We start from the raw sequence: 21,663 nt of genomic DNA on the forward strand, positions 1-21,663 counted from the left end.
GTAACGCTCCAAACAATCGAGTGAGTCTTATTTACATCAACACAACATCTGGTTTTCGGTAGCTCTGTTTTTGGTGATCAAAGTCTTTTTTTCAGCGGCCGAATTTTCTGTGCATTACTATTCCTCCATCCATCCATTTTCTACCGTTTGTCCCTCCCGGTGTCGTGGGGGTGACTGGAGCTTATCCCAACTGCACTCGGGCAGAAGGCAATAGTGCGCAAATAATACACTTTATGTATCCATTCATACTGTAACGACCTACTGGTGGTAATGTATCATGGTCGTGTAGTTTTGATTTGATGTTCATTTTATGCATGATTGCAAACACACCACCCGTGCCTGAAAGAGGATTGGCAAAGAATGACAAAGTGTTGTGTGTCAGGGGAAGCAAGAAGACAAAAGTGTTTGCACATGAAGTAGAATATGTTGGAATTGGGCCAGTTGTTATACGATTGGCAATAAATGTTAAAAAAAAATAGTGTCAGCCTTTGTGTGACTTCTTCGAGAGCATACAATACATTATAGTGCTTTAATTTGTTTTCACGTTTAAAAAACAAAAAAGTATTTGCAAGGTGTGGCGGCTATGATTTTTTCCATGGCGGTGCACCACCTTTACTTACATTAAGAGGAAATCCCGCCCTCCCTGAACTTCAACCTTGTGTTAAAATGAACCTTCTTTTTTTTTAATATTTGCAAAGTGCCTGCCTCAAATGTAAAATCAAAGAAACCCAAGAAGTTATAAGGTTTGCCACATTCTAAACTGGATTTAAAATTAAGACAAAGGATGTGGAGACAGAAAATATATTTGGAGGAAAAATCCTTCCAGAGCAGATTTGACCAGGAATGCTGTAAGAAAGCACGAGTTCGTTCCCTCTTTCATTTGGTATTTGTATAAGTCTTTGGAACATAGAGGTAAAACCACTATATAATCCTGGTAATCTATCCCATCCAGAACAACAATTATAATTCTAAAAACATAAAAGACATTGGACCTTGCAGAAATGGTAAGCAAACCTCTTTGTTAGGGTTGTCCAGCATAGAGACCAGCGCTGGGATGCCTTTCAGACGACGAACCTCAGACTTCACCTAAAAATCAACAAAAACAATGTTTTTCTACGTGGTGATGCTGATCATTGTAAATGTATGTCTTGATATTTTAGACATTGGCCTTCATTTGAACAAAAAGTGCAAAATAAACACTTATCTTACTTTGTCATTCTTAAAAGTAAGATGTTGCAGGTACGCAGCAGCATTGCTCCGGACTGGATCTAAGCGGTAGTTGAGCATTGCGATAACTTCAGGCAGCTCTGGCTGACGCCACCCACCAGGTGGGCCTGGGCCTTTCCTCAGGGTGCTGTCCAGTGAAGCCATGCTTCCTCTTTCACCCTGTGCCACAGGAGCCCCCCCCCAGTAGTACATGGCCCCTGGACCACTCATATCACCATCCAATGTGCCCTCGTAACTCCTGGGAAAAAGAAGAATTGAAATTTAAAGTAAAACAATAAACAATATATCCGCGTTAAGCACACACTTACCCAGCCCTACGTGGTGGGCCTTGGGGGAATCCCTGGTGGTTACGCGGAACTGTGCTGTAATGCATGGGATGCCCCATGCCGTAGTCAGGCTCATCATAGCCCATGCTGCGCCCATCATCTTCCAGACCATATGGTTCTGGGACAAACCTTGGGATGGAGGAGAGCTCTACTGCGCTTCCCATTCGCCCAACCTATAAAGGACATAACGGAATTGTGCTACAACGTGCCACACACACACACATATATATACATATATATATATATATATATATATATATATCGTATTTTTCGGAGTATAAGTCGCTCCGGAGTACAAGTCGCACTGGCCGAAAATGCATAATAAAGAAGGAAAAAAACATATATAAGTCGTACTGGAGTATAAGTCGCATTTTTGGGGGGAATTTATTTGATAAAACCCAACACCAAGAATAGACATTTGAAAGGCAATTTAAAATAAATCAAGAATAGTGAACAACAGGCTGAATAAGTGTACATTATATGACGCATAAATAATAATAATAATAATAATAATAACTGGGATTTATATAGCGCTTTTCTAAGTACCCAAAGTCGCTTTACATGTAGAACCCATCAATCAATCACCCTGTGGTGGTAAGCTACTTTCATAGCCACAGCTGCCCTGGGGTAGACTGACGGAAGCGTGGCTGCAATTTGCGCCAACGGCCCCTCCAACCACCACCAACCAAATAACCAACTGAGAACGTGTCTGGTATGTTAACGTAACATATCATGGTAAGAGTCATTCAAATAACTATAACATATAGAACATGCTATACGTTTACCAAACAATCTGTCACTCCTGATCGCTAAATCCGATGAAATCTTGTACGTCTAGTCTCTTACGTGAATGAGCTAAATAATATTATTTGATATTTTACGGAAATGTGTTAATAATTTCACACATAAGTCGCTCCTGAGTTTAAGTCGTGTCAAACTATGAAAAAAAACTGCGACTTATAGTCCGAAAAATACGGTAGGTGTATATATATATATATATATATACAGTATATATATATATATATATATATATATATATATATATATATATATATATGTATATACACACATATATTAGGGCTGCAACAACTAATCGATTAAATCAATTATAAAAAAAGTTGGCGATTAATTTAGTCATCGATTCGTTGGATCTATGCTATGCGCAGAGGCAATTTTTTATTTCTTTTTAAACAATTTTTAATTTTTATAAAACTTTATTTATAAACTGCAACATGTACAAACAGCTGAGAAACAATAATCAAAATAAGTATGGTGCCAGTATGCTGGGGTTTTTATTCAATAAAATACTGGAAAGGATAGAATTGTAGTTTGTCTCTTTTATCCGATTACTAATCGAAGTAATAATCGACAGATGCATCGATTATCAAAATAATCATTAGTTGCAGCCCTAATATATATATATATATGTGTATATATCTCAGGCTGTACTGCATCAACAAGCAACATCAGTGTGTAAAGGATATCACCACATGGGCTCAGGAACACTTCAGAAACCCACTGTCAATAACTACAGTTGGTCGCTACATCTGTAAGTGCAAGTTAAAACTCTCCTATGCAAGGCAAAAACCATTTATCAACAACACCCAGAAACGCTGTCGAAACGTGGTCTGACGAGTCCACATTTCAAATTGTTTTTGGAAACTGTGGCGTCGTGTCCTCTGGACCAAAGAGGAAAAGAACCATCCGGATTGTTATAGGCGCAAAGTGGAAAAGCCAGCATCTGTGATGGTATGGGGGTGTATTAGTGCCAAGACATGGGTAACTTACACATCTGTGAAGGTGCCATTAATGCTGAAAGGTACACACAGGTTTTGGAGCAACATATGTTGCCATCCAAGCAACGTTATCATGGACGCCCCTGCTTATTTCAGTAAGACAATGCCAAGCCACGTGTTACATCAACGTGGCTTCATAGTAAAATATTGTGGGTACTAGACTGGCCTGCCTGTAGTCCAGACCTGTCTCCCATTAAAAATGTGTGGCGCATTATGAAGCCTAAAATACCACAACGGAGACCCCCGGACTGTTGAACAACTTAAGCTGTACATCAAGCAAGAATGGGAAAGAATTCCACCTGAGAAGCTTAAAAAATGTGTCTCCTCAGTTCCCAAACGTTTACTGAGTGTTGTTAAAAGAAAAGGTGATGTAACTACTACTTTGGCACGTGTTGCAGCCATGAAATTCTAAGTTAAGTATTATTTGCAAAAAAAAATAAAGTTTATGAATTTGAACATCAAATATCTTGTCTTTGTAGTGCATTCAAATTGAATATGGGTTGAGAGTTATTTGCAAACCATTGTATTCCGTTTATATTTACATCTAACACAATTTCCCAACTCATGGAAACGGGGTTTGTATTACAAACCAGCGTCCTAACAACTCTGTTCACTCCCAAAATGAATAAACAGCTGATTTACTCGTGTTACGGTAAATCAAACGTGCAATCACAAAATAGTAACACTCAAAATAGTATAGAGCAATAGCAATATCAATAACTCAACGTTGTTCAAACGTTAATGTCACACAACACAACACACAAAATAAACATTTAAAGCTCACTTTCTCAAGTTATTCCTCATCCACAAATCCCTCGAATTCTTCTTCTTCAGTGTCCGAATTAAAAAGTTGGGCGAATACAGCATCCAAAATGGAATGTCTCGTCGAAGTCATTAATGGAGTTAGTGTCGCTGCTGTTTTCTAGCAGTTCAGTGACAATTCCTGCCTTCCTAAAAGCTCGGACCACAGTTGAGACTGATATATCCGCCCAGGCATTTACAATCCACTGGCAGATAGTGGCGTATGTCGTCCGGCGCTGTCTCCCTGTCTTGGTGAACGTGTGTTCGCCTTCTGTCATCCACTGTTCCCACGCAGTTCGCAGTCTAGCTTTGAATGCCCTGTTGACACCAATATCCAGCGGCTGGAGTTCTTTTGTCAATCCACCCGGAATGACGACGAGTGTTGAATTAGTGTGCTCCACTTGTTTTTTGACACCATCTGTGTTGTGGGCGCGCATGGAGTCGTAGATCAATAAGGACGGAGCTGTGTGAAAAAAGCCACCCGTTCTCTTCACGTAAATTTCTCTCAAACACTCGCTCATCTTTTCCTCATGCATCCATCCCTTCGAGTTAGCTTTGATGACGACGCCGGCTGGAAAGTTTTCTTTTGGCAAGGTCTTCCTTTTGAATATAACATGGGTGGAAGTTTCTGGCCATTAGCATGGCAAGCTAGAACTACAGTGAAGGACGACTTCTCATTCCCTGTGGTGCGAATATTTACCGTACGTGCTCCCGTTGTATCCACAGTGCGGTTCACAGGAATATCAAAGGTGAGTGGAACCTCGTCCATGTCGATGATGTGCTCTGGCCGGATCTTTTTTTCAGTAATCTTGTTTTTGCAATATGCGCGGAAACTAGCCAGCTTTTCTTGAAAGTCTTTTGGCAGTTGCTGTGAAACAGTAGTTCGTGTGCGGATGGAGCGATTACGTCTTTTCATTAACCGAAAGCACCAAGAAGCACCGCCTTTAAAATCATCCATGTTAAGTTTGCTTGCTAGCGCTGTTGCCTTCATTCGAATAGTCATGGTACTGACACTTCTGCTTTCTGCTCTCTGCTCAACAACCCACTGTTCGAGTTTGTCCTCCAACTGTTGCCATCTTGCTTTGTTCCCTTGGAAACTCTGTTTTGTCTTCTTTATTTGGCGCAGGTCATCTTGTTGCTTCCTCCACTTACGCACCATTGATTCGTTTATGTTATATTCTCTTGCTGCTGCTCTATTCCCGTGTTCTACTGCGTGACTGATTGCCTTGAGTTTGAACTCTGCGTCGTAAGCGTGTCTCTTAGTAGGAGCCATTTTGGGGTCTTTACAGAAACACACAAATGGAAATGAAACGTCATATCCCAGCATGCACTGCACGCTTCTTCTTCTACGGGGGAAAATTAAGTTGGCGGCTGCTTACCGTAGAAGAAGAAGCGCTTCTTCTTCTATGGGGAAAAAGAAGTTGGCGGCTGTTTACCGTAGTTGCGAGACCTAAACTTTATGAAAATGAATTTTAAGTTTGTTGTGGCTCAATATTGGTCCATATATAAGGCGCACCGGATTATAAGGCGCATTGTCAGCTTTTGAGAAAATGTTTGGTTTTTAGGTGCGCCTTATAGTGCGGAAAATACGGTACATATATATACATATATATAGACATATGTACTAGGGGTGTAACGTACGTGTATTTGTATTGAACCGCTTCGTTACGGGGGTTTCGGTTCGGTTCGGAGGTGTACCGAACGAGTTTTCACACGAACATATTAAGTAGCCAAAAGCTAAAGTCTTAACAAGCTGCTCCGCGTTCTGCCTATGTGTCTGTCAGTACTCTACACAGCACCCAGCATTGTCCCACCCACACAACCATCTGATTGGCTGTTACCGCTCCGTGTGTAACCAATCAGCAGTGTGTATTCAGAGCGGTAACAGCCAATCGCAGTGCGTATTCAGAGCGCATGGAATCAGTGCTCCAGCGTCGAGCAGGTAGGTGTTTAGCAGGTGAGCATAAGGCAGCGGACTCTCCCCAAATTATAATAAACACCTCCCAGTCAACTACTAGTAACATCACTATGAGCCCGTTGACGTTCTAGAAACCTAAATGGCAGCTCAGCTCGCTCGCAATCCTGGCTTGAGGTGAAGGCTAATTAGATTTTAGCGTAATGTTAGCTCATTTTGCAGTGGGTGGGTGGATGTGTGTGTGTGTGTGTGTGTGTGTGTGTGTGTGTGTGTGTGTGTGTGTGTGTGTGTGTGTGTGTGTGTGTGTGTGTGTGTGTGTGTGTGTGTGTGTGTGTGTGTGTGTGTTACGGACAGCAAATCCCGGTCTGTCTGTTATTTCACTTTACCTTTTTCTGTGTTGATTGAGCAGCAAAAAAAAGACATTATGTTAAATGAAGAGTTTCTGTCTCTGATAGTTGATATAATAATGTAACTGCATCATTAAGCCTACATGAACTCCATGGTGTTCAGGGATGAATAGTCTCTCCTATTGCTATTGTACTATTTTTTCAACTATAGTTGCATTAATCATTAGTAATGCAGCAGACTAGTTTTGAATGGCAGGGTCCCTGCTATCACATGTTGATAAAAATATAACATTGACATAATAAAAATCAACTACAGGCTTCCCAAATGCTGTAATAATTAAGCATGATGAGTTGACTTGAAACTGTTTAATGTTGCACTTTTTATATGTAGAAGAAAAGTTTTGTCATTTTATTTAATCTGAGCAACAACATGAGGCAGTTTAATGTTGATTAACGTGGGCAGAATTATTATAGTGTTCCCAATGTTAAAAGGATGAATCCATTGTTTACAAATTTGGTAAATAAATAACCAAAAAATGTATATTTTGTTGTTTTTTTACTGTACCGAAAATGAACCGAACCGTGACCTCTAAACCGAGGTATGTACCGAACCGAAATTTTTGTGTACCGTTACACCTCTATATATATATATATATATATATATATATATATATATATATATATATATATATATGATTTCCTCCATGCCACGCCGCATTGATGCATTAATCCGTGCAAAAGGATTTCCAACCAAGTACTGAGTGCATTAATTGACATTTTCAAATGTTTGATTTTGTTTTGCTGTTATAAATCTTTTTTTTTTTACTTGGTCTGAGGAAATATTCAAAAAATTTTAAATAGGATTTTTGAGTTTTCTTAAGCTGTATGCCATAATCAGCAATATTAAAATAATAAAAGGCTTGCAATATTTCAGTTGATGTGTAATGAATCCAGAATGTATGACATTTTTGTTTTTTTAATTGCATTACAGAAAATAAAGAACTTCATCACAATATTCAAATTTTCTGAGACAGTCCTGTGTATATATATATACACAGTATATATATATATACAGTATATATATATATATATATATATATATATACATACAGTATATATATATATACAGTATATATATATATATATATATATATACAGTATATATATATATATATATATATATATATATATATATATATATATATATATATATATGTGGGCTTTGTACCGAGGATGTCGTTGTGGCTTGTGCAGCCCTTTGAGACACTTGTGATTTAGGGCTATATAAATAAAGATTGATTGATTGATTGATATATATATATATATATATATATATATATATATATATATATATATATATATATATCCTCTCTGAGCTGCCACCTTAACATGGTAGAGGAGTTTGCGTGTCCCAATGATCCTAGGAGCTATGTTGTGGGGCTTCTATGCCCCCTGGTAGGGTCTCCCAAGGCAAACTGGTCCTAGGTGAGGGATCAGTCAAAGAGCAGCTCGAAAACCTCTATGAAGAACACGAACAAAGGACCCAGATTTCCCTCGCCCGGACGCGGGTCACCGGGGCCCCCCTCTGGAGCCAGGCCCGGAGGTGGGGCATGATGGCGAGCGCCTGGTGGCCGGGCCTGTCCCCATGGGACCCGGCCGGGCACAGCCCGGAGAGGCAACGTGGGTCCCCCCTCCAATGGGCTCACCACCCATAGCAGGGTCCATAGTGGTCAGGTGCAGTGTGAGCTGGGCGGAAGCCGAAGGCAGGGCACTTGGCGGTCCGATCCTTGGTTATATAAACTAGCTCTTGGGACGTGGAACGTCACCTCGCTGGGGGGAAGGAGCCTGAGCTAGTGCGTGAGGTGGAGAAGTTCCGGCTAGATATAGTCGGACGCACAGCAAGGGCTCTGGAACCAGTTCTCTTGAGAGGGGATGGACTCTCTTCCACTCTGGCGTTGCCGGCAGTGAGAGGCGAATTTTTGTTGCCCCCCGGCTCAAAGCCTGCACGCTGGAGTTCAACCCGGTGGACGAGAGGGTAGCTTCCCTCCGCCTTCGGGTGGGGGGACGGGTTTCGACTGTTGTTTGCACTTACGCGCCAAACGGCAGCTCAGAGTACCCACCCTTTTTTGATTCACTCGAGGCTGGAGAGTGCTCCCCCAGGTGATTCCCTCGTTCTACTGGGGGACTTCATCGCTCATGTTGGCAACGACAGTGAAACCTGGAGAGGCGTGATTGGGAAGAATGGCCGCTGATGTGTGGGGGAGCAGGGTTGGGGTTGGGGCGGGGTTTGGTGGTAGCAGGGGTGTATAATGTAGCCCGGAAGAGTCAGGGCTGCATGGGATTCTGATTCAGATTTGTTCTGTTGTGTTTATGTTGTGTTAAGGTGCAGATGTTCTCCCGAAATGTCTTTGTCATTCTTGTTTGGTTTTGGTTCAAAGTGTGGCGCATTATTAGTAAGAGTGTTAAAGTTGTTTTATATCGCCACCGTCAGTGTAACCTGTGTGGCTGTTGACCAAGTATGCATTGCTGTCACTTGCGTGAGCAAGTAAAAGATGCATACAACGAAATGCTGGGCCGGCACGCTGTTTGTACAGATTGTAGAGGGTGCTAAATGCTGTACCATCATGGCACGCCCTTATTATTATTGTTAGGGTGAAAATCGGAGAATATTAATCCCGGGAGTTTTCTGCGAGAGGCACCGAAATCCGGAAATCTCCCGGGAAAATCGGGAGGGTCGGCAAGTATGCAGCTGAGCCGCATCAGAGTGATCAAAGAGACGGGGGTTGCCGACCCCTGGTATAGGCGAACCCAGGACACTCTGCTACACTGCTAATATGTAGCATCATTTGAAAAGTCACCCGCTAGACAATGAAGAGTGCTTACACTCCGCACGTCAACATCGTTCGGTGCCACACGTTCTCACCATCAAAATGCCGAGGCAAACATTTACAGATAAACACCGTATGAAAAATGTTTTGATTTTTTTAGTTCCATCCATCCATCCATCTTCTTCCGCTTAGCCGAGGTCGGGTCGCGGGGGCAGCAGCCTAAGCAGGGAAGCCCAGACTTTCCTCTCCCCAGCCACTTCGTCCAGCCTTTCCCGGGGGATCCCGAGGCGTTCCCAGGCCAGCCGGGAGACATAGTCTTCCCAACGTGTCCTGGGTCTTCCCCGTGGCCTCCTACCGGTTGGACGTGCCCTAAACACCTCCCTAGGGAGGCGTTCGGGTGGCATCCTGACCAGATGCCCGAACCACCTCATCTGGCTCCTCTCGATGTGGAGGAGCAGCGGCTTTACTTTGAGCTCCCCCCGGATGACAGAGCTTCTCACCCTATCTCTAAGGGAGAGCCCCGCCACCCGGCGGAGGAAACTCATTTCGGCCGCTTGTACTGTGATTTCTTTCTCTGCATGAAAGTTTAAAAGTAGCATATATTAATGCAGTATGAAGAAGAATGTTTTAATGTAGACACATAGAATCATTATACTGCTGTGATTATATGCATCAAGTGTTCATTCAAGGCTAAGGCAAAATATCGTGATATATATCGTTTATCGCGATATGGCCTTAAAATATCACGATATTAAAATAAGGAAATATCGCCCAGCCCTAATATATATATATATATATATATATATACACATATATATGTGTGTGTGTGTATGTAAATATATATATTTACATACATATATATGTATGTAAATATGTAAATATTTATGAAAACATATATGTATACATACATATATATATACACACATATATATATATATATATATTTACATATATACATGTATATACAGTCATGGTCAAAAGTTTACATACACTTGTGAAGGACATAATATCATGGCTTCCAATAATTTCTACAACTCTTATTTGTTTGGCCACAATACCCAACAATATGTTTGGAGGAGAAAAGGTGAGGCATTTAATCCCAGGACCACCAGGCCTACCGTCAAGCATGGTCGTGGTAGTATTATGCTCTGGGCTTGTTTTGCTGCCAATGGAACTGGTGCTTTACAGAGAGTAAATGGGACAATGAAAAAGGAGGATTACCTCCAAATTCTTCAGGACAACCTAAAATTATCAGCCCAGAGGTTGGGTCTTGGGCGCAGTTGGGTGTTCCAACAGGACAAAGACCCCAAACACACGTCAAAAGTGGTAAAGGAATGGCTAAAAGGCTAGAATTAAGGTTTTAGAATGGCCTTCCCAAAGTACTGACTTAAATGTGGACAAAAATGGACAATGCTGGAGAAACAAGTCCATGTCAGAAAACCAACATATTTAGCTGAACTGCACCAATTTTGTCAAGGGTAGTGGTCAAAAATTCCACCAGAAGTTTGTCAAAAGCTTGTGGATGGCAACTAAAAGCGCCTTAATGCAGTGAAACTTGCCAAGGGACATATTAACATTCCTGTATGTAGACTTTTGACCCAGCAGATTTGGTCACATTATTAGTAGACCCATAATAAATTCATAAAAGAACCAAACTTCATGAATATTTTTTGTGACCAACAAGTATGTGCTCCAATCACTCTGTCACAAAAAAAATAAGAGTTGTAGAAATTATTGGAAACTCAAGACAGCCTTGACATTATGTTCTTTACAAGTAAGTGTATGTAAACTTTTGATCACGACTGTATATACATACTAGGGTTGTCCCGATACCGGTACCAAAATGTATATCGATAATTTCCGATACTTTTCCTAATAAAGGGAACTACGAAAAATGTCATTATTGGCTTTATTTTAAGAGAAAATCCTACAAAACAATAAACATACGTTTCCTATAGCACACTGCTGTTTTTAATATGGCAACAGGTGTGGACAATATTGAAGACATACACATTTGTCTCACACTAAAGGTATACAGTGAAGGAGAAAACTATTTGATGTTGCTTTTATTTTCTCAATACAGCATCCATCAGCTGTGACTGAGAGTTAATGGCATGAGGAAACATGCAGCAGGCGATGTGTCGGAAAACGTTGCCTCAACTTGTTTATAAAGTCTTGCGTTTGTTGCTCACTTGTCCTTTATTTAAGTACAAACTTTATCGGTGTTCAGATAAGATCAATACGAGCTATAACATTTTGTCATCGAATTGACGCAGGCTGTGAAGATTGTGTATTCGATGTGCGAGGTATCACTCCTGTCTATTTTTGTTGGCCAACAAAACTATGAACACTAATTTTATGTATATGGACAAAAAATGCAGTTATGTCTTATGACTAGCAGGTGCCCCCTTGCAAAATTCTTACATTTGTTTTTATTTGTTTTATTATGCAGCTGAGATAGGCTCCAGCACCCCCTGCTTCCCTGAATGGGACAAGCGGTAGAAAATGGATGGATGGATGGATGTCCATACAGTGCCATCTTGCACAATTTTGACATTTATTTTATTTATCTATGTTATTTTTTTTTTCTGCCATATTACTTGTTTATAATGATTGAGTTGCTTTCATAAACATATTCAATTTCTACTTGAGGTCCATGAAACCATGTTTTTATCTACAAAAATGTTTCTTCTCAAAGGAAATCATTTTGAAATGTGTTGTTTGTGTTTTTTAAATAAAACTTGGTTAAAAGATTTCAGTACAAGTAATTGTTGAAAATGTTGAGCACACAACACAACACTTCCTCATTCTCCGCCAATCTTTCATGCATGGACGGTGTGTTTGCAAAAAATCTTACATCAAATCCAAACCACACAAACATAAAACATCAACGCCAGCTTGTCATTACAGTATGAATTGATATATATAACCTATTATTTGCACACTATTGACAAGTATTGTACCAAAAAAATCAACCACCAAAAAAAGACTTTGATTACCGAAAACCGTGCTGTCGAAACCAGATGTAAACAACAGCTTTTCCAAGTCTTTTGTTTACATCTTCTTTTCGTTAAGTAAATGGATTGAAATGCCTTGAAATTGATAGTTCTACTATATGCTCATAATTAATACAGGAATCACCTGTTTGTCTGTTTATTTAAAAAATAAACATGACATTGTTCTGACATGATTCATGATCCATTAATTTTTTTTTTACCAAACGCAAAATTGCATATGCATTGAATCGCATCAAACTATGTTTTACAAAGTATTGTTAGTGAAATCGTATCGTAACATAGAGCTGCACACCCCTAATTCATAAATATTAGTTATTGTTATCGATTGAAAAGGTCAATAAATGATTGGTATCAAATTTCAAATTACTGCGCATGCCTACAATATTATACCTGAGGCTGAGCTGCATATGGGTCCAGCTGGTTCCTGCTGGGGGCTCTGTAGCTTGGATCCAAGGTTCTATAGCCATCTCCATGGACTGGTCTGGACAAAAATAACAAAAAAGTCTAATTTGAGCTGAAAAGTATGGTTTTAACAAATTACAAGTGTCATTACCTGTAGCGATCATCCATTTGAGCACCCCGGTTGAGGCTCGCATATGTTTCCGTAGGGGGTCCAGGGATATAGTCCTCATAGCCACCTGGTGGTCCATAGTGGTAGTTTCGAGGGACAGTGTGGGTGGGGTATTCCATGGGTACACCTACTCCAGGTGCCTGCCTGTAGCCGCCTGCCATGGGTGGGATGTAGGCTCCCATACCCACTGCTGATCCTCCACCATCCAAGGAAAGCGTGTCTGATATGGAGGGAATGACTGTGCGAGTGGCAGTGGGCTTTATTACTTGTTTTACCTTGGAGGACAAGAGAGGAGAGGGATGATATAAGACATATTAATATATGCACATGAAAATCATTCAAGAAATTCAATTTAAAACTCTGCTTATAATATACATAGAACACAGTAACCCATGTTATTGTTGTGGAGTTTACTTGTTGATAATATTAGGGGTGTTCTGAAACAACATTTTCACATCCAATACCCAATTGGAGCCCTGAGTATTGGCTGATACCAATATTGATCAGACACAATATCAACACAAATTACACATACTTTTATTTTGTTTGCAGTGTGGAATGTTAGATAAGGTTTGATCAAGTAAAATTACTTAAACAGAGAACAATAGTAGATATGAAAACCACTAACCTATTTATTATCAACCATCTGGAATAGACTTAGACTTAGACTTCCTTTTTATTGTCATTCAAATTTGAACTTTACAGCACAGATAAGAACGACATTTCGTTACATAAGCTCATGGTAGTGCAGGATAAAAAAGCAATAAGGTGCATGTATAAATAAATAAATATATATAAATAATATATAAAATCAATAAATATATATAATTATATATAAATAAATAAATAGATTACTGTACAGATAAATATATTGCACTTTTTCACATGCATCCACGTTTATGGATGTATGTTATATTGTCATTTTTATTCCAGCAAGTTAATCCATTTTGGGGGGAGTTGAGGGGATAATTTAATTATGATGTGTTCAAGAGTCTTAAGGGCTGAGGGAAGAAGCTGTTACAGAACCTGGAGGTTCTGCTTCGGAGGCTGCGGAACCTCTTTCTAGAGTCCAGCAGTGAAAACAGTCCTTAGTGGGGGCGGGAGGAGTCTTTGCAGATTTTCTGAGCCCTGGTCTTTTTGAGATCTCCTGGATAGGAGGAAGAGGAGTCCTGATGATCTTTTCCGCCGTCCTCACCACTCTCTGGAGAGACTTCCAGTCTGAGGCATTGCAGGCTCCAGTCCAGACAGAGATGCTGTTGGTCAGCAGGCTCTCTATAGTGCCTCTGTAGAATGTGGTGAGAATGGGGGGAGGGAGCTGTGCTCTTTTCATCCGACGCAAAAAGTGCATGCGCTGCTGAGCTCTTTTTACAAGTGTGTAGGGACCAGGTTATATTGTCAGTTATCTGCACCCCCAGGAACTTGGTGCTGCTTACTATCTCCACCGCTGTGCCATTGATGTAGAGTGGAGCGTGGCTGGACTGGTGCTTCCTGAAGTCAACGATGATCTCCTTGGTCTTGTTGACATTCAGGACCAGGTTGTTGGTTCTGCACCAGTCAACCAGATGTTTCACCTCCTCCCTGTAGTCCATGTCGTTGTCACGGATGAGGCCCACTACTGTCGTGTCGTCTGCATACTTCACAATGTGGTTAGTAGTGGACCTAGCGCAGCAGTCATGAGTCATCAACGTGAACAGCAGTGGACTCAGGACGCAGCCCTGGGGGGAGCCGGTGCTCAGGGAGATGGCACTGGAGGTGTTGTTGCCCACTCTCACAGATTGGGGTCTGTCTGTGAGGAAGTCAAGCAGCCAGTTGCAAAGGGGGGTACTGAATCCAAGGGGGACCAGTTTGCTCACCAAGTGCTGCGGGATGATGGTGTTGAATGCTGAGCTGAAGTCCAGGAACAACATCCGCACGTGTGTGTCCTTTCCTTCCAGATGTTCTAAGCTCAGGTGGAGTGCAGAGAAGATGGCGTCCTCTGTGGAGCGGTTAGGGCGCTAAGCAAACTGGTATGAGTCAAATGTGGGGGGAAGTCTGGAGACAATATATTCCTTTACCAGCCTCTCAAGGCACTTCATTATGATGGGGGTGAGTGCAACGGGGCGGTAATCATTGAGGGAGGAGATTGTGGGTTTTTTTGGCACTGGAATAATTGTGGCCGTCTTAAAACATGATGGTACCACAGCCTGGGTCAGCGAGATGTTGAAGATGTCTGTGAGCTGGTCTGCACATCCCTTGCACCTTGCCCGGAATGTCATCAGGTCCCGGTGCTTTCCGGAGGTTCACTCTCCTCAGGGTTTTCCGGACATCTGCTATATCCAGGTTGAGCGGCTGCTCATCAGGGCGAGGGATGGATTTTCTCGCCGGAGTGGTGTTAAGTGCCTCAAACCTTACAAAGTAGTTGTTAAGGTCATCTAAGAAGCTGATACTGTTGTCACAGGGACAGGGGGCAGCTTTATAGTCCGTGATGACCTGTATGCCCTGCCACATTCGTCTAGTGTTTGTAGGGTTCTCGAAGAAGTCCTGCACTTTCTGACTGTGAGCACGCTTTGGAACCTTAATGGCACGGTTCAGGTTAGCTCTGGCAGATTTTAATGCCACCATGTCGCCAGACTTGAAAGCCTTGTCCCGAGCCTTCAGCATTGCACGTACCTCACTGTTCATCCAGGGTTTCTCGTTGCCCCTGTGTGGGGATGTTCTTGATCACACGGACATCCTCCATGCACTTCTGAATGTATGCGGACACAGACTCTGCATACTCCTCCACACATGTGTGGTGATTTTCGGTGGCAGCTGCTTTGAACATGTCCCAGTCTGTGGTTTCGAAGCAGTCTTGTAATGCTGACATTGCTCCCTCTGACCAGGTCCTCACCTGCTTCACTGTAGCTTGCTTCCTGATCAGCAGGGGCTTGTATGCAGGAATTAGCATCACAGATAGATGGTCTGAGGAGCCGAGGTGGGGGCGTGGTGCAGCCTGTTTAATATTACTAAAAACCAAGTCCAGCTTGCTTCCACCCCTGGTTGCAAAATTCACATATTGATGGAAATGAGGGAAAACTGTTTTCATGTTAGCTTGTGCTATCCTTAAGTTGAAGTGAATTGGCAAATATTTTTGGTGACACCTAGTGGTCACTATAATTAATTAAGTTAAGTTCAGTAAAATGAATAATGCGAACACGTTTGTTACTGAATGCTTTTCAATACGCTTCTGCCTTGGGGTCTTAGTATCTGTAAGCAATATGCAACTGTAATTATTGGATACTTGTTTTGACAAATGTGCATTACACTGTAATACTGTTCATTTAAGGAAGTTATTTACAAAGAGTGGGCGCGTGTTAACCCGGTAACATGTTTTATCAGTCCCATTCTTCAAACCATCCTTCAAAAACTCTACACTACAGAACATGCTCATTGTAGCCATGAATCCAGACTTCCTCATATTGATTAAAAAAAAACTACTATTGATTCCCATATTTAAAGCTTTCGGAGTTTGCCCTCAAAGCCTACCTAGTTTTTAAACAATAACAAAATAAAAAAATGTATACAATAATATAAGACCAATATAATATAATAAGAACAAGAAGAGATATATTGATTTAATCACTTTAGTTGTGTTATACACCGATACCACACTAGAGAGTAATAGTATCGACATCTAAATCGATCACCCCTACTTAACATGAAGCTTAAGCGGTTAGCTTCTTGTGTTGTCTTGCTCGGTCGGTGAGTGAGTGAGTGAGTGAGTGAGTGAGTGAGTGAGTGAGTGAGTGAGTGAGTGAGTGAGTGAGTGAGTGAGTGAGTGAGTGAGTGAGTGAGTGAGTGAGTGAGTGAGTGAGTGAGTGAGTGAGTGAGTGAGTGAGTGAGTGAGTGAGTGAGTGAGTGAGTGAGTGAGTGAGTGAGTGAGTGAGTGAGTGAGTGAGTGAGTGAGTGAGTGAGTGAGTGAGTGAGTGAGTGAGTGAGTGAGTGAGTGAGTGAGTGAGTGAGTGAGTGAGTGAGTGAGTGAGTGAGTGAGTGAGTGAGTGAGTGAGTGAGTGAGTGAGTGAGTGAGTGAGTGAGTGAGTGAGTGAGTGAGTGAGTGAGTGAGTGAGTGAGTGAGTGAGTGAGTGAGTGAGTGAGTGAGTGAGTGAGTGAGTGAGTGAGTGAGTGAGTGAGTGAGTGAGTGAGTGAGTGAGTGAGTGAGTGAGTGAGTGAGTGAGTGAGTGAGTGAGTGAGTGAGTGAGTGAGTGAGTGAGTGAGTGAGTGAGTGAGTGAGTGAGTGAGTGAGTGAGTGAGTGAGTGAGTGAGTGAGTGAGTGAGTGAGTGAGTGAGTGTGTGTGTGTGTGTGTGTGTGTGTGTGTGTGTGTGTGTGTGTGTGTGTGTGTGTGTGTGTGTGTGTGTGTGTGTGTGTGTGTGTGTGTGTGTGTGTGTGTGTGTGTGTGTGTGTGTGTGTGTGTGTGTGTGTGTGTGTGTGTGTGTGTGTGTGTGTGTGTGTGTGTGTGTGTGTGTGTGTGTGTGTGTGTGTGTGTGTGTGTGTGTGTGTGTGTGTGTGTGTGTGTGTGTGTGTGTGTGTGTGTGTGTGTGTGTGTGTGTGTGTGTGTGTGTGTGTGTGTGTGTGTGTGTGTGTGTGTGTGTGTGTGTGTGTGTGTGTGTGTGTGTGTGTGTGTGTGTGTGTGTGTGTGTGTGTGTGTGTGTGTGTGTGTGTGTGTGTGTGTGTGTGTGTGTGTGTGTGTGTGTGTGTGTGTGTGTGTGTGTGTGTGTGTGTGTGTGTGTGTGTGTGTGTGTGTGTGTGTGTGTGTGCGCTTGCTTTGCCATTCCTTTTCTTCCAGTCCACTAGTGATACGAACACAGGGAAGAAACTTTTTTTTTTTTTCAAGCCATGGTGGTAGGGATTAGAATCGGCTTTGCACTGTGGATCAGCGGCGCGTTCATTGTCGCTTGCATTCAAATTTGATTTAGTGTTCTGGCAAGACATGCACCCTTCTGGAATTCATGCAACTTCAGCATGTGTGTAACAAGGAATATGGAAATGTATTTGAGTCTCCATGACCATGCATCCTTTTTGAAGGAATCTTCCACGTTCCAAGTACAATATTTAGCATGTAAAAACAGGGACACAGCTGCGGTAAAATCGGCTGGCAAATATCGGCCCTGACTTTATTCCATTATCGGGATTGGGACATCTTATTTCTAAGGCTTTAAAGGGTAATGTATGCAATGCTATGTGAGTTTTATGGGTATCTGAATAGTTCAGGGATTCTTAAACTGTGTAGCACATGTACCACTAGTGGTACGCAGGCTCTTTCTAGCGGTACGCCAAAGAATCATCTCATTAAATATTTGAACACAGTGGCACTGTTTAAACTGTGAGTAATGTTACAGTGGCCAAAAATAATAAACATTTGCCTTGCTTTTAATGAATACTTGGGCCTACAACGCTACTGTATTTAAATGTTGATTATTATAGTGGTGCTTGGAGAGCCAAGGGTTTTCTAGTTGGTACTTGGTGAAAAACATTTAAGAACCACCAAAATAGCTAATTTACACGGCTGAATGCAAGTTTTATTCTTTTCTTTAACAAGTTCATTACATAGCGCAAACGTTCTGCATCTTTAAATGTCAGTCGTTCACATGATTTCTTCAGGAAAAAAACAATTTGGTGAAGTTTTTCTCATTTGCAGTTTATGCCAAGGAACATGGATTGACCAGACAAAAAGACAACCAAGCATCACTTTTAACACAATCACCCGGCACATGTTCGTGCGTTCACTGCATTTTCGGACTGGTAAGTGGCCCTGCGATGAGGTGGCGACTTGTCCAGGGTGTACCACGCCTTCCGTCCGAGTGCAGCTGGGTTAGGCTCCAGTACCCCCCGCGACCCCGAGAGGGACAACCAGTAGAAAATGGATGGATAGATGGAAGTCTGAATCAATGCATTTTCTTCAGTATCACAAGTTGCATTTAGTGGGCTGTTAACTAGCTGCAGGCTACTTACAACATACACTATTTTGGAAAATGGTGAAAATAGGGATTAGTTTGTCTTGGTCTCTTGTTTTTTTTTGTGATCCATTTTCATCTATTTTGTTGCTCCCTCTTTTACAGAATCACATATACGGACCAATAACCGATATTATAATATATATAATACAGTATTTGATCAGGACATCCCGAGATAAAATTCCAAATCAAAATGTAGTTGTCTAAAAAATTAACTAGGATATTTCACAAGATAAATGCAACTGCTTATATACTATAAGCCACTTTAAACTTCGAATGAGGGTTTGATTAACATGACGTTTCCCTTTGGTCCTCTTGTGTTTTCTGCTGTTGGTGGATGATTTGCAGCTACAACAGTTGACATTTTCTAATGAGACTGAGCGAATCAAGTGCTGTGCTCAGAGCAAAACTTTTCATTTCACTTGACCATGTCATTGAAGCTTCTTGGCCTGTGTATGGTGATTTATTGGTGTACTGTACACTGGGTATTATGACTTGTCTGTAAGCATGGACAAACTAGTGTGGCAAACAAACATCCTTTTGGTCTACATTCTACCGTGGTTTCTGTGCGTCGCGTGGTGCCATCATCGTTGGTCTCCACAGAGACGACGGGTGTGGACTCCTTCTCCACCATGGTGTAAGTCTCCTCTACCATCTGACCAGGTTCCATCCTAAACTGCACACAATGTTACAGGATTTTAAAAACATCAACAAACAACACAGGATATTTTACGCCGGTTAATCATTACAGTTTAAATAGAGGGTTTAAAAGTTGCTTACATGATGTGTCCCGTTGACGTAACCCTCGTTAAGTGTCAGCCTTTCTATGTCCGCATCACAAGGAACACGACCGTTCTATAAGGAGGAGAAAATATACTTGTAGTTCCTTGCAGGCATTTTCAAGCGTTAATTAATTTAATGAAGCAAATTAATTATGTATTATTAACAACATGATTCAATATGTATTATATGTTTAAGTACATAATACATTCCAGGCAGCAGTAACCGCAAACAAAATGTTCACGTCTCCAGATTTTCACGTTCGTCAGACTCAAATTGTCCTTATAATTGCATTGGCAGTTCAGAAAAGTAATGCTTTTTTTGGCAATTGATAGAAAGTTTTAAGAAGCTTATGCATGCTTTTACTTTAATAAAAACATACCCACAAATTCTACTGATGCAAAAATCAGGCACCAGCAAACTAATAATGTTTCAAGTTAAATTCTTATGAGGATCACTGACAGGAATTGTTACATATTAGCCGAAAGTTGTAACCTGATAAATTCTGGAAAGGCTGCAATTTACAAAAGTAACTTGGGAAAGTTAATCGACCTGTTCAGTGTCTGAGTAATAGTAGAAAGTGATGGGAAAAGGACCATGCGGGAACCCATCAGTCATGACTTGAGTCATGTTAAACAACATGTGAGGGTGGCAGAGAAGGCCTAAGAAAAACATACAAAGATAAGAACCAGCAACAATTCTGGTTTGATATCACACCAACCATACTGTACCAACCATATATTTCAACTCCAAAGCAACCAACATACAAGGATGCTTATATTGTAGAGCAATACAAAAAGTAGTGCTAAAACTTTAAAGTACCAGTGTAAAGAAAAAAAAAACTATGTGCTGAATTGTGTTTTATTTTATCCGTTAAACCATATCTAATTATATTTCCAAGCCGCAAAGTATGCACAATTATTGTCCAAACATCCACAAAATGCCACAATTTCAGACGGCCATTTTGAAATTTCCGCAGTAAGTGCCTTCTGCAATTTTTGTACGTTTGTGATCTGATGACGTCAGTGGAAAATCGTCTGCACCGTGACCACATCAGCAGATCAGATACCAGTGACGTGCAGTCACTAGAGGCAGGTGAGACAGGGCCTCACCTGCCATCATGGAAAGAAAAAAAATTTAAAAAGAAAAAAATATATATTAAATTGTTAAATGTATACAGTGATTACACTATAAAGTTATTTTCCATTTAACTTCACTAGTTTTAGATTATTTTTATTCAAAATCGCTGAATTTTCACATTTGCCGTTCAAATACTGAGAAGAGACGGTGCTGTGAACAGCAGCCAGTCGAGGCACGTCACTCAGTGCCTCAACATGGACGGACTCGGCTAACTGCTGGTCTGCTGTGCAGTGAGACCGTATTGCTATATGAATTATATTATACATTTCCATAGTTTAGTTAGCTGAGGTATATAATGTACAGTGTATTTTGTCAACAACTGTATGTGTGTAACGTATTTCTTGTGCTGAGCGATCATAAAACGGCTGCAAAAGACGCACTGGCTGAGGCTCGCCTCCTGCACCCCCGCCGTAGAATGCACGGCAACCCCTGACGGGAGTGTTATATCAACTAAAGCCCACAACACTTAAACTTTCCACGTGCAAGATTGAATCTATTTAAAAAAGTTATTTCATTCGAAGCCAAAAAGTGCAAAAACAATAATGTTCGTGTTGGAGGAGTTGTGAATGACTGCAGGGCCACAACATTAGGTACGCCTGCAGACTGCAGGTGTACCTAATTCACAACTCCTCCAACACGAACATTATTGTTTTTGCACTTTTTGTCTTCTTATTAAATAACTTTTGTAACCTATTTTTATGGGCTTTCCTCTTTGTGATGTTAAGTTCCTGTTATGCGCTGTTATACAGTATATGCCTTGAGCTCTTATTTTGAAGGCGCTAAGAGCGGAATTTTGACACGTTGGAGTGAAGCGGAAGTTTTTGAAAGAAGGTACGGTAAATAAAGTGGTCCTCGTGTAAACTGGAGCCTCCGTGTTTGTTATTTTGTAGTTTCATACAGTATAGGCGACATTTATAAACCCTCGGTTACACTTTTTTAAATAGA

The 21,663-nt window shown here is 41.3% G+C and overlaps 1 protein-coding gene across 11 annotated transcripts in view; it reads right to left on the reverse strand.

Annotated features, from left to right (window-relative positions):
- The window catches only part of ctnnd1 (catenin (cadherin-associated protein), delta 1), a 120,397-nt gene that overhangs the window by 44,844 nt on the left and 53,890 nt on the right, over positions 1-21,663 (reverse strand). For 7 of the 11 annotated variants that reach the window (XM_061977084.2, XM_061977075.1, XM_061977076.1 and 4 more), the window contains 7 exons: positions 19,579-19,653; positions 19,355-19,474; positions 12,811-13,103; positions 12,648-12,738; positions 1,536-1,726; positions 1,210-1,465; positions 1,015-1,086 (listed from right to left, as the gene is read on the reverse strand). In XM_061977084.2, coding sequence (XP_061833068.1) covers positions 1,015-1,086; positions 1,210-1,465; positions 1,536-1,726; positions 12,648-12,738; positions 12,811-13,103; positions 19,355-19,468 — 1,017 coding nt within the window. In that variant the 5' untranslated portion in view covers positions 19,469-19,474; positions 19,579-19,653. Of the gene's footprint in view, positions 1-1,014; positions 1,087-1,209; positions 1,466-1,535; positions 1,727-12,647; positions 12,739-12,810; positions 13,104-19,354; positions 19,475-19,578; positions 19,657-21,663 lie in introns of all 11 variants that reach the window. The other 4 variants (XM_061977079.1, XM_061977077.2, XM_061977078.2 and 1 more) reach the window with 2 other exon arrangements.

This window comes from Nerophis lumbriciformis, linkage group LG16 (assembly GCF_033978685.3).
Source record: "Nerophis lumbriciformis linkage group LG16, RoL_Nlum_v2.1, whole genome shotgun sequence".
Classification (NCBI taxonomy): Eukaryota; Metazoa; Chordata; class Actinopteri; order Syngnathiformes; family Syngnathidae; genus Nerophis; species Nerophis lumbriciformis.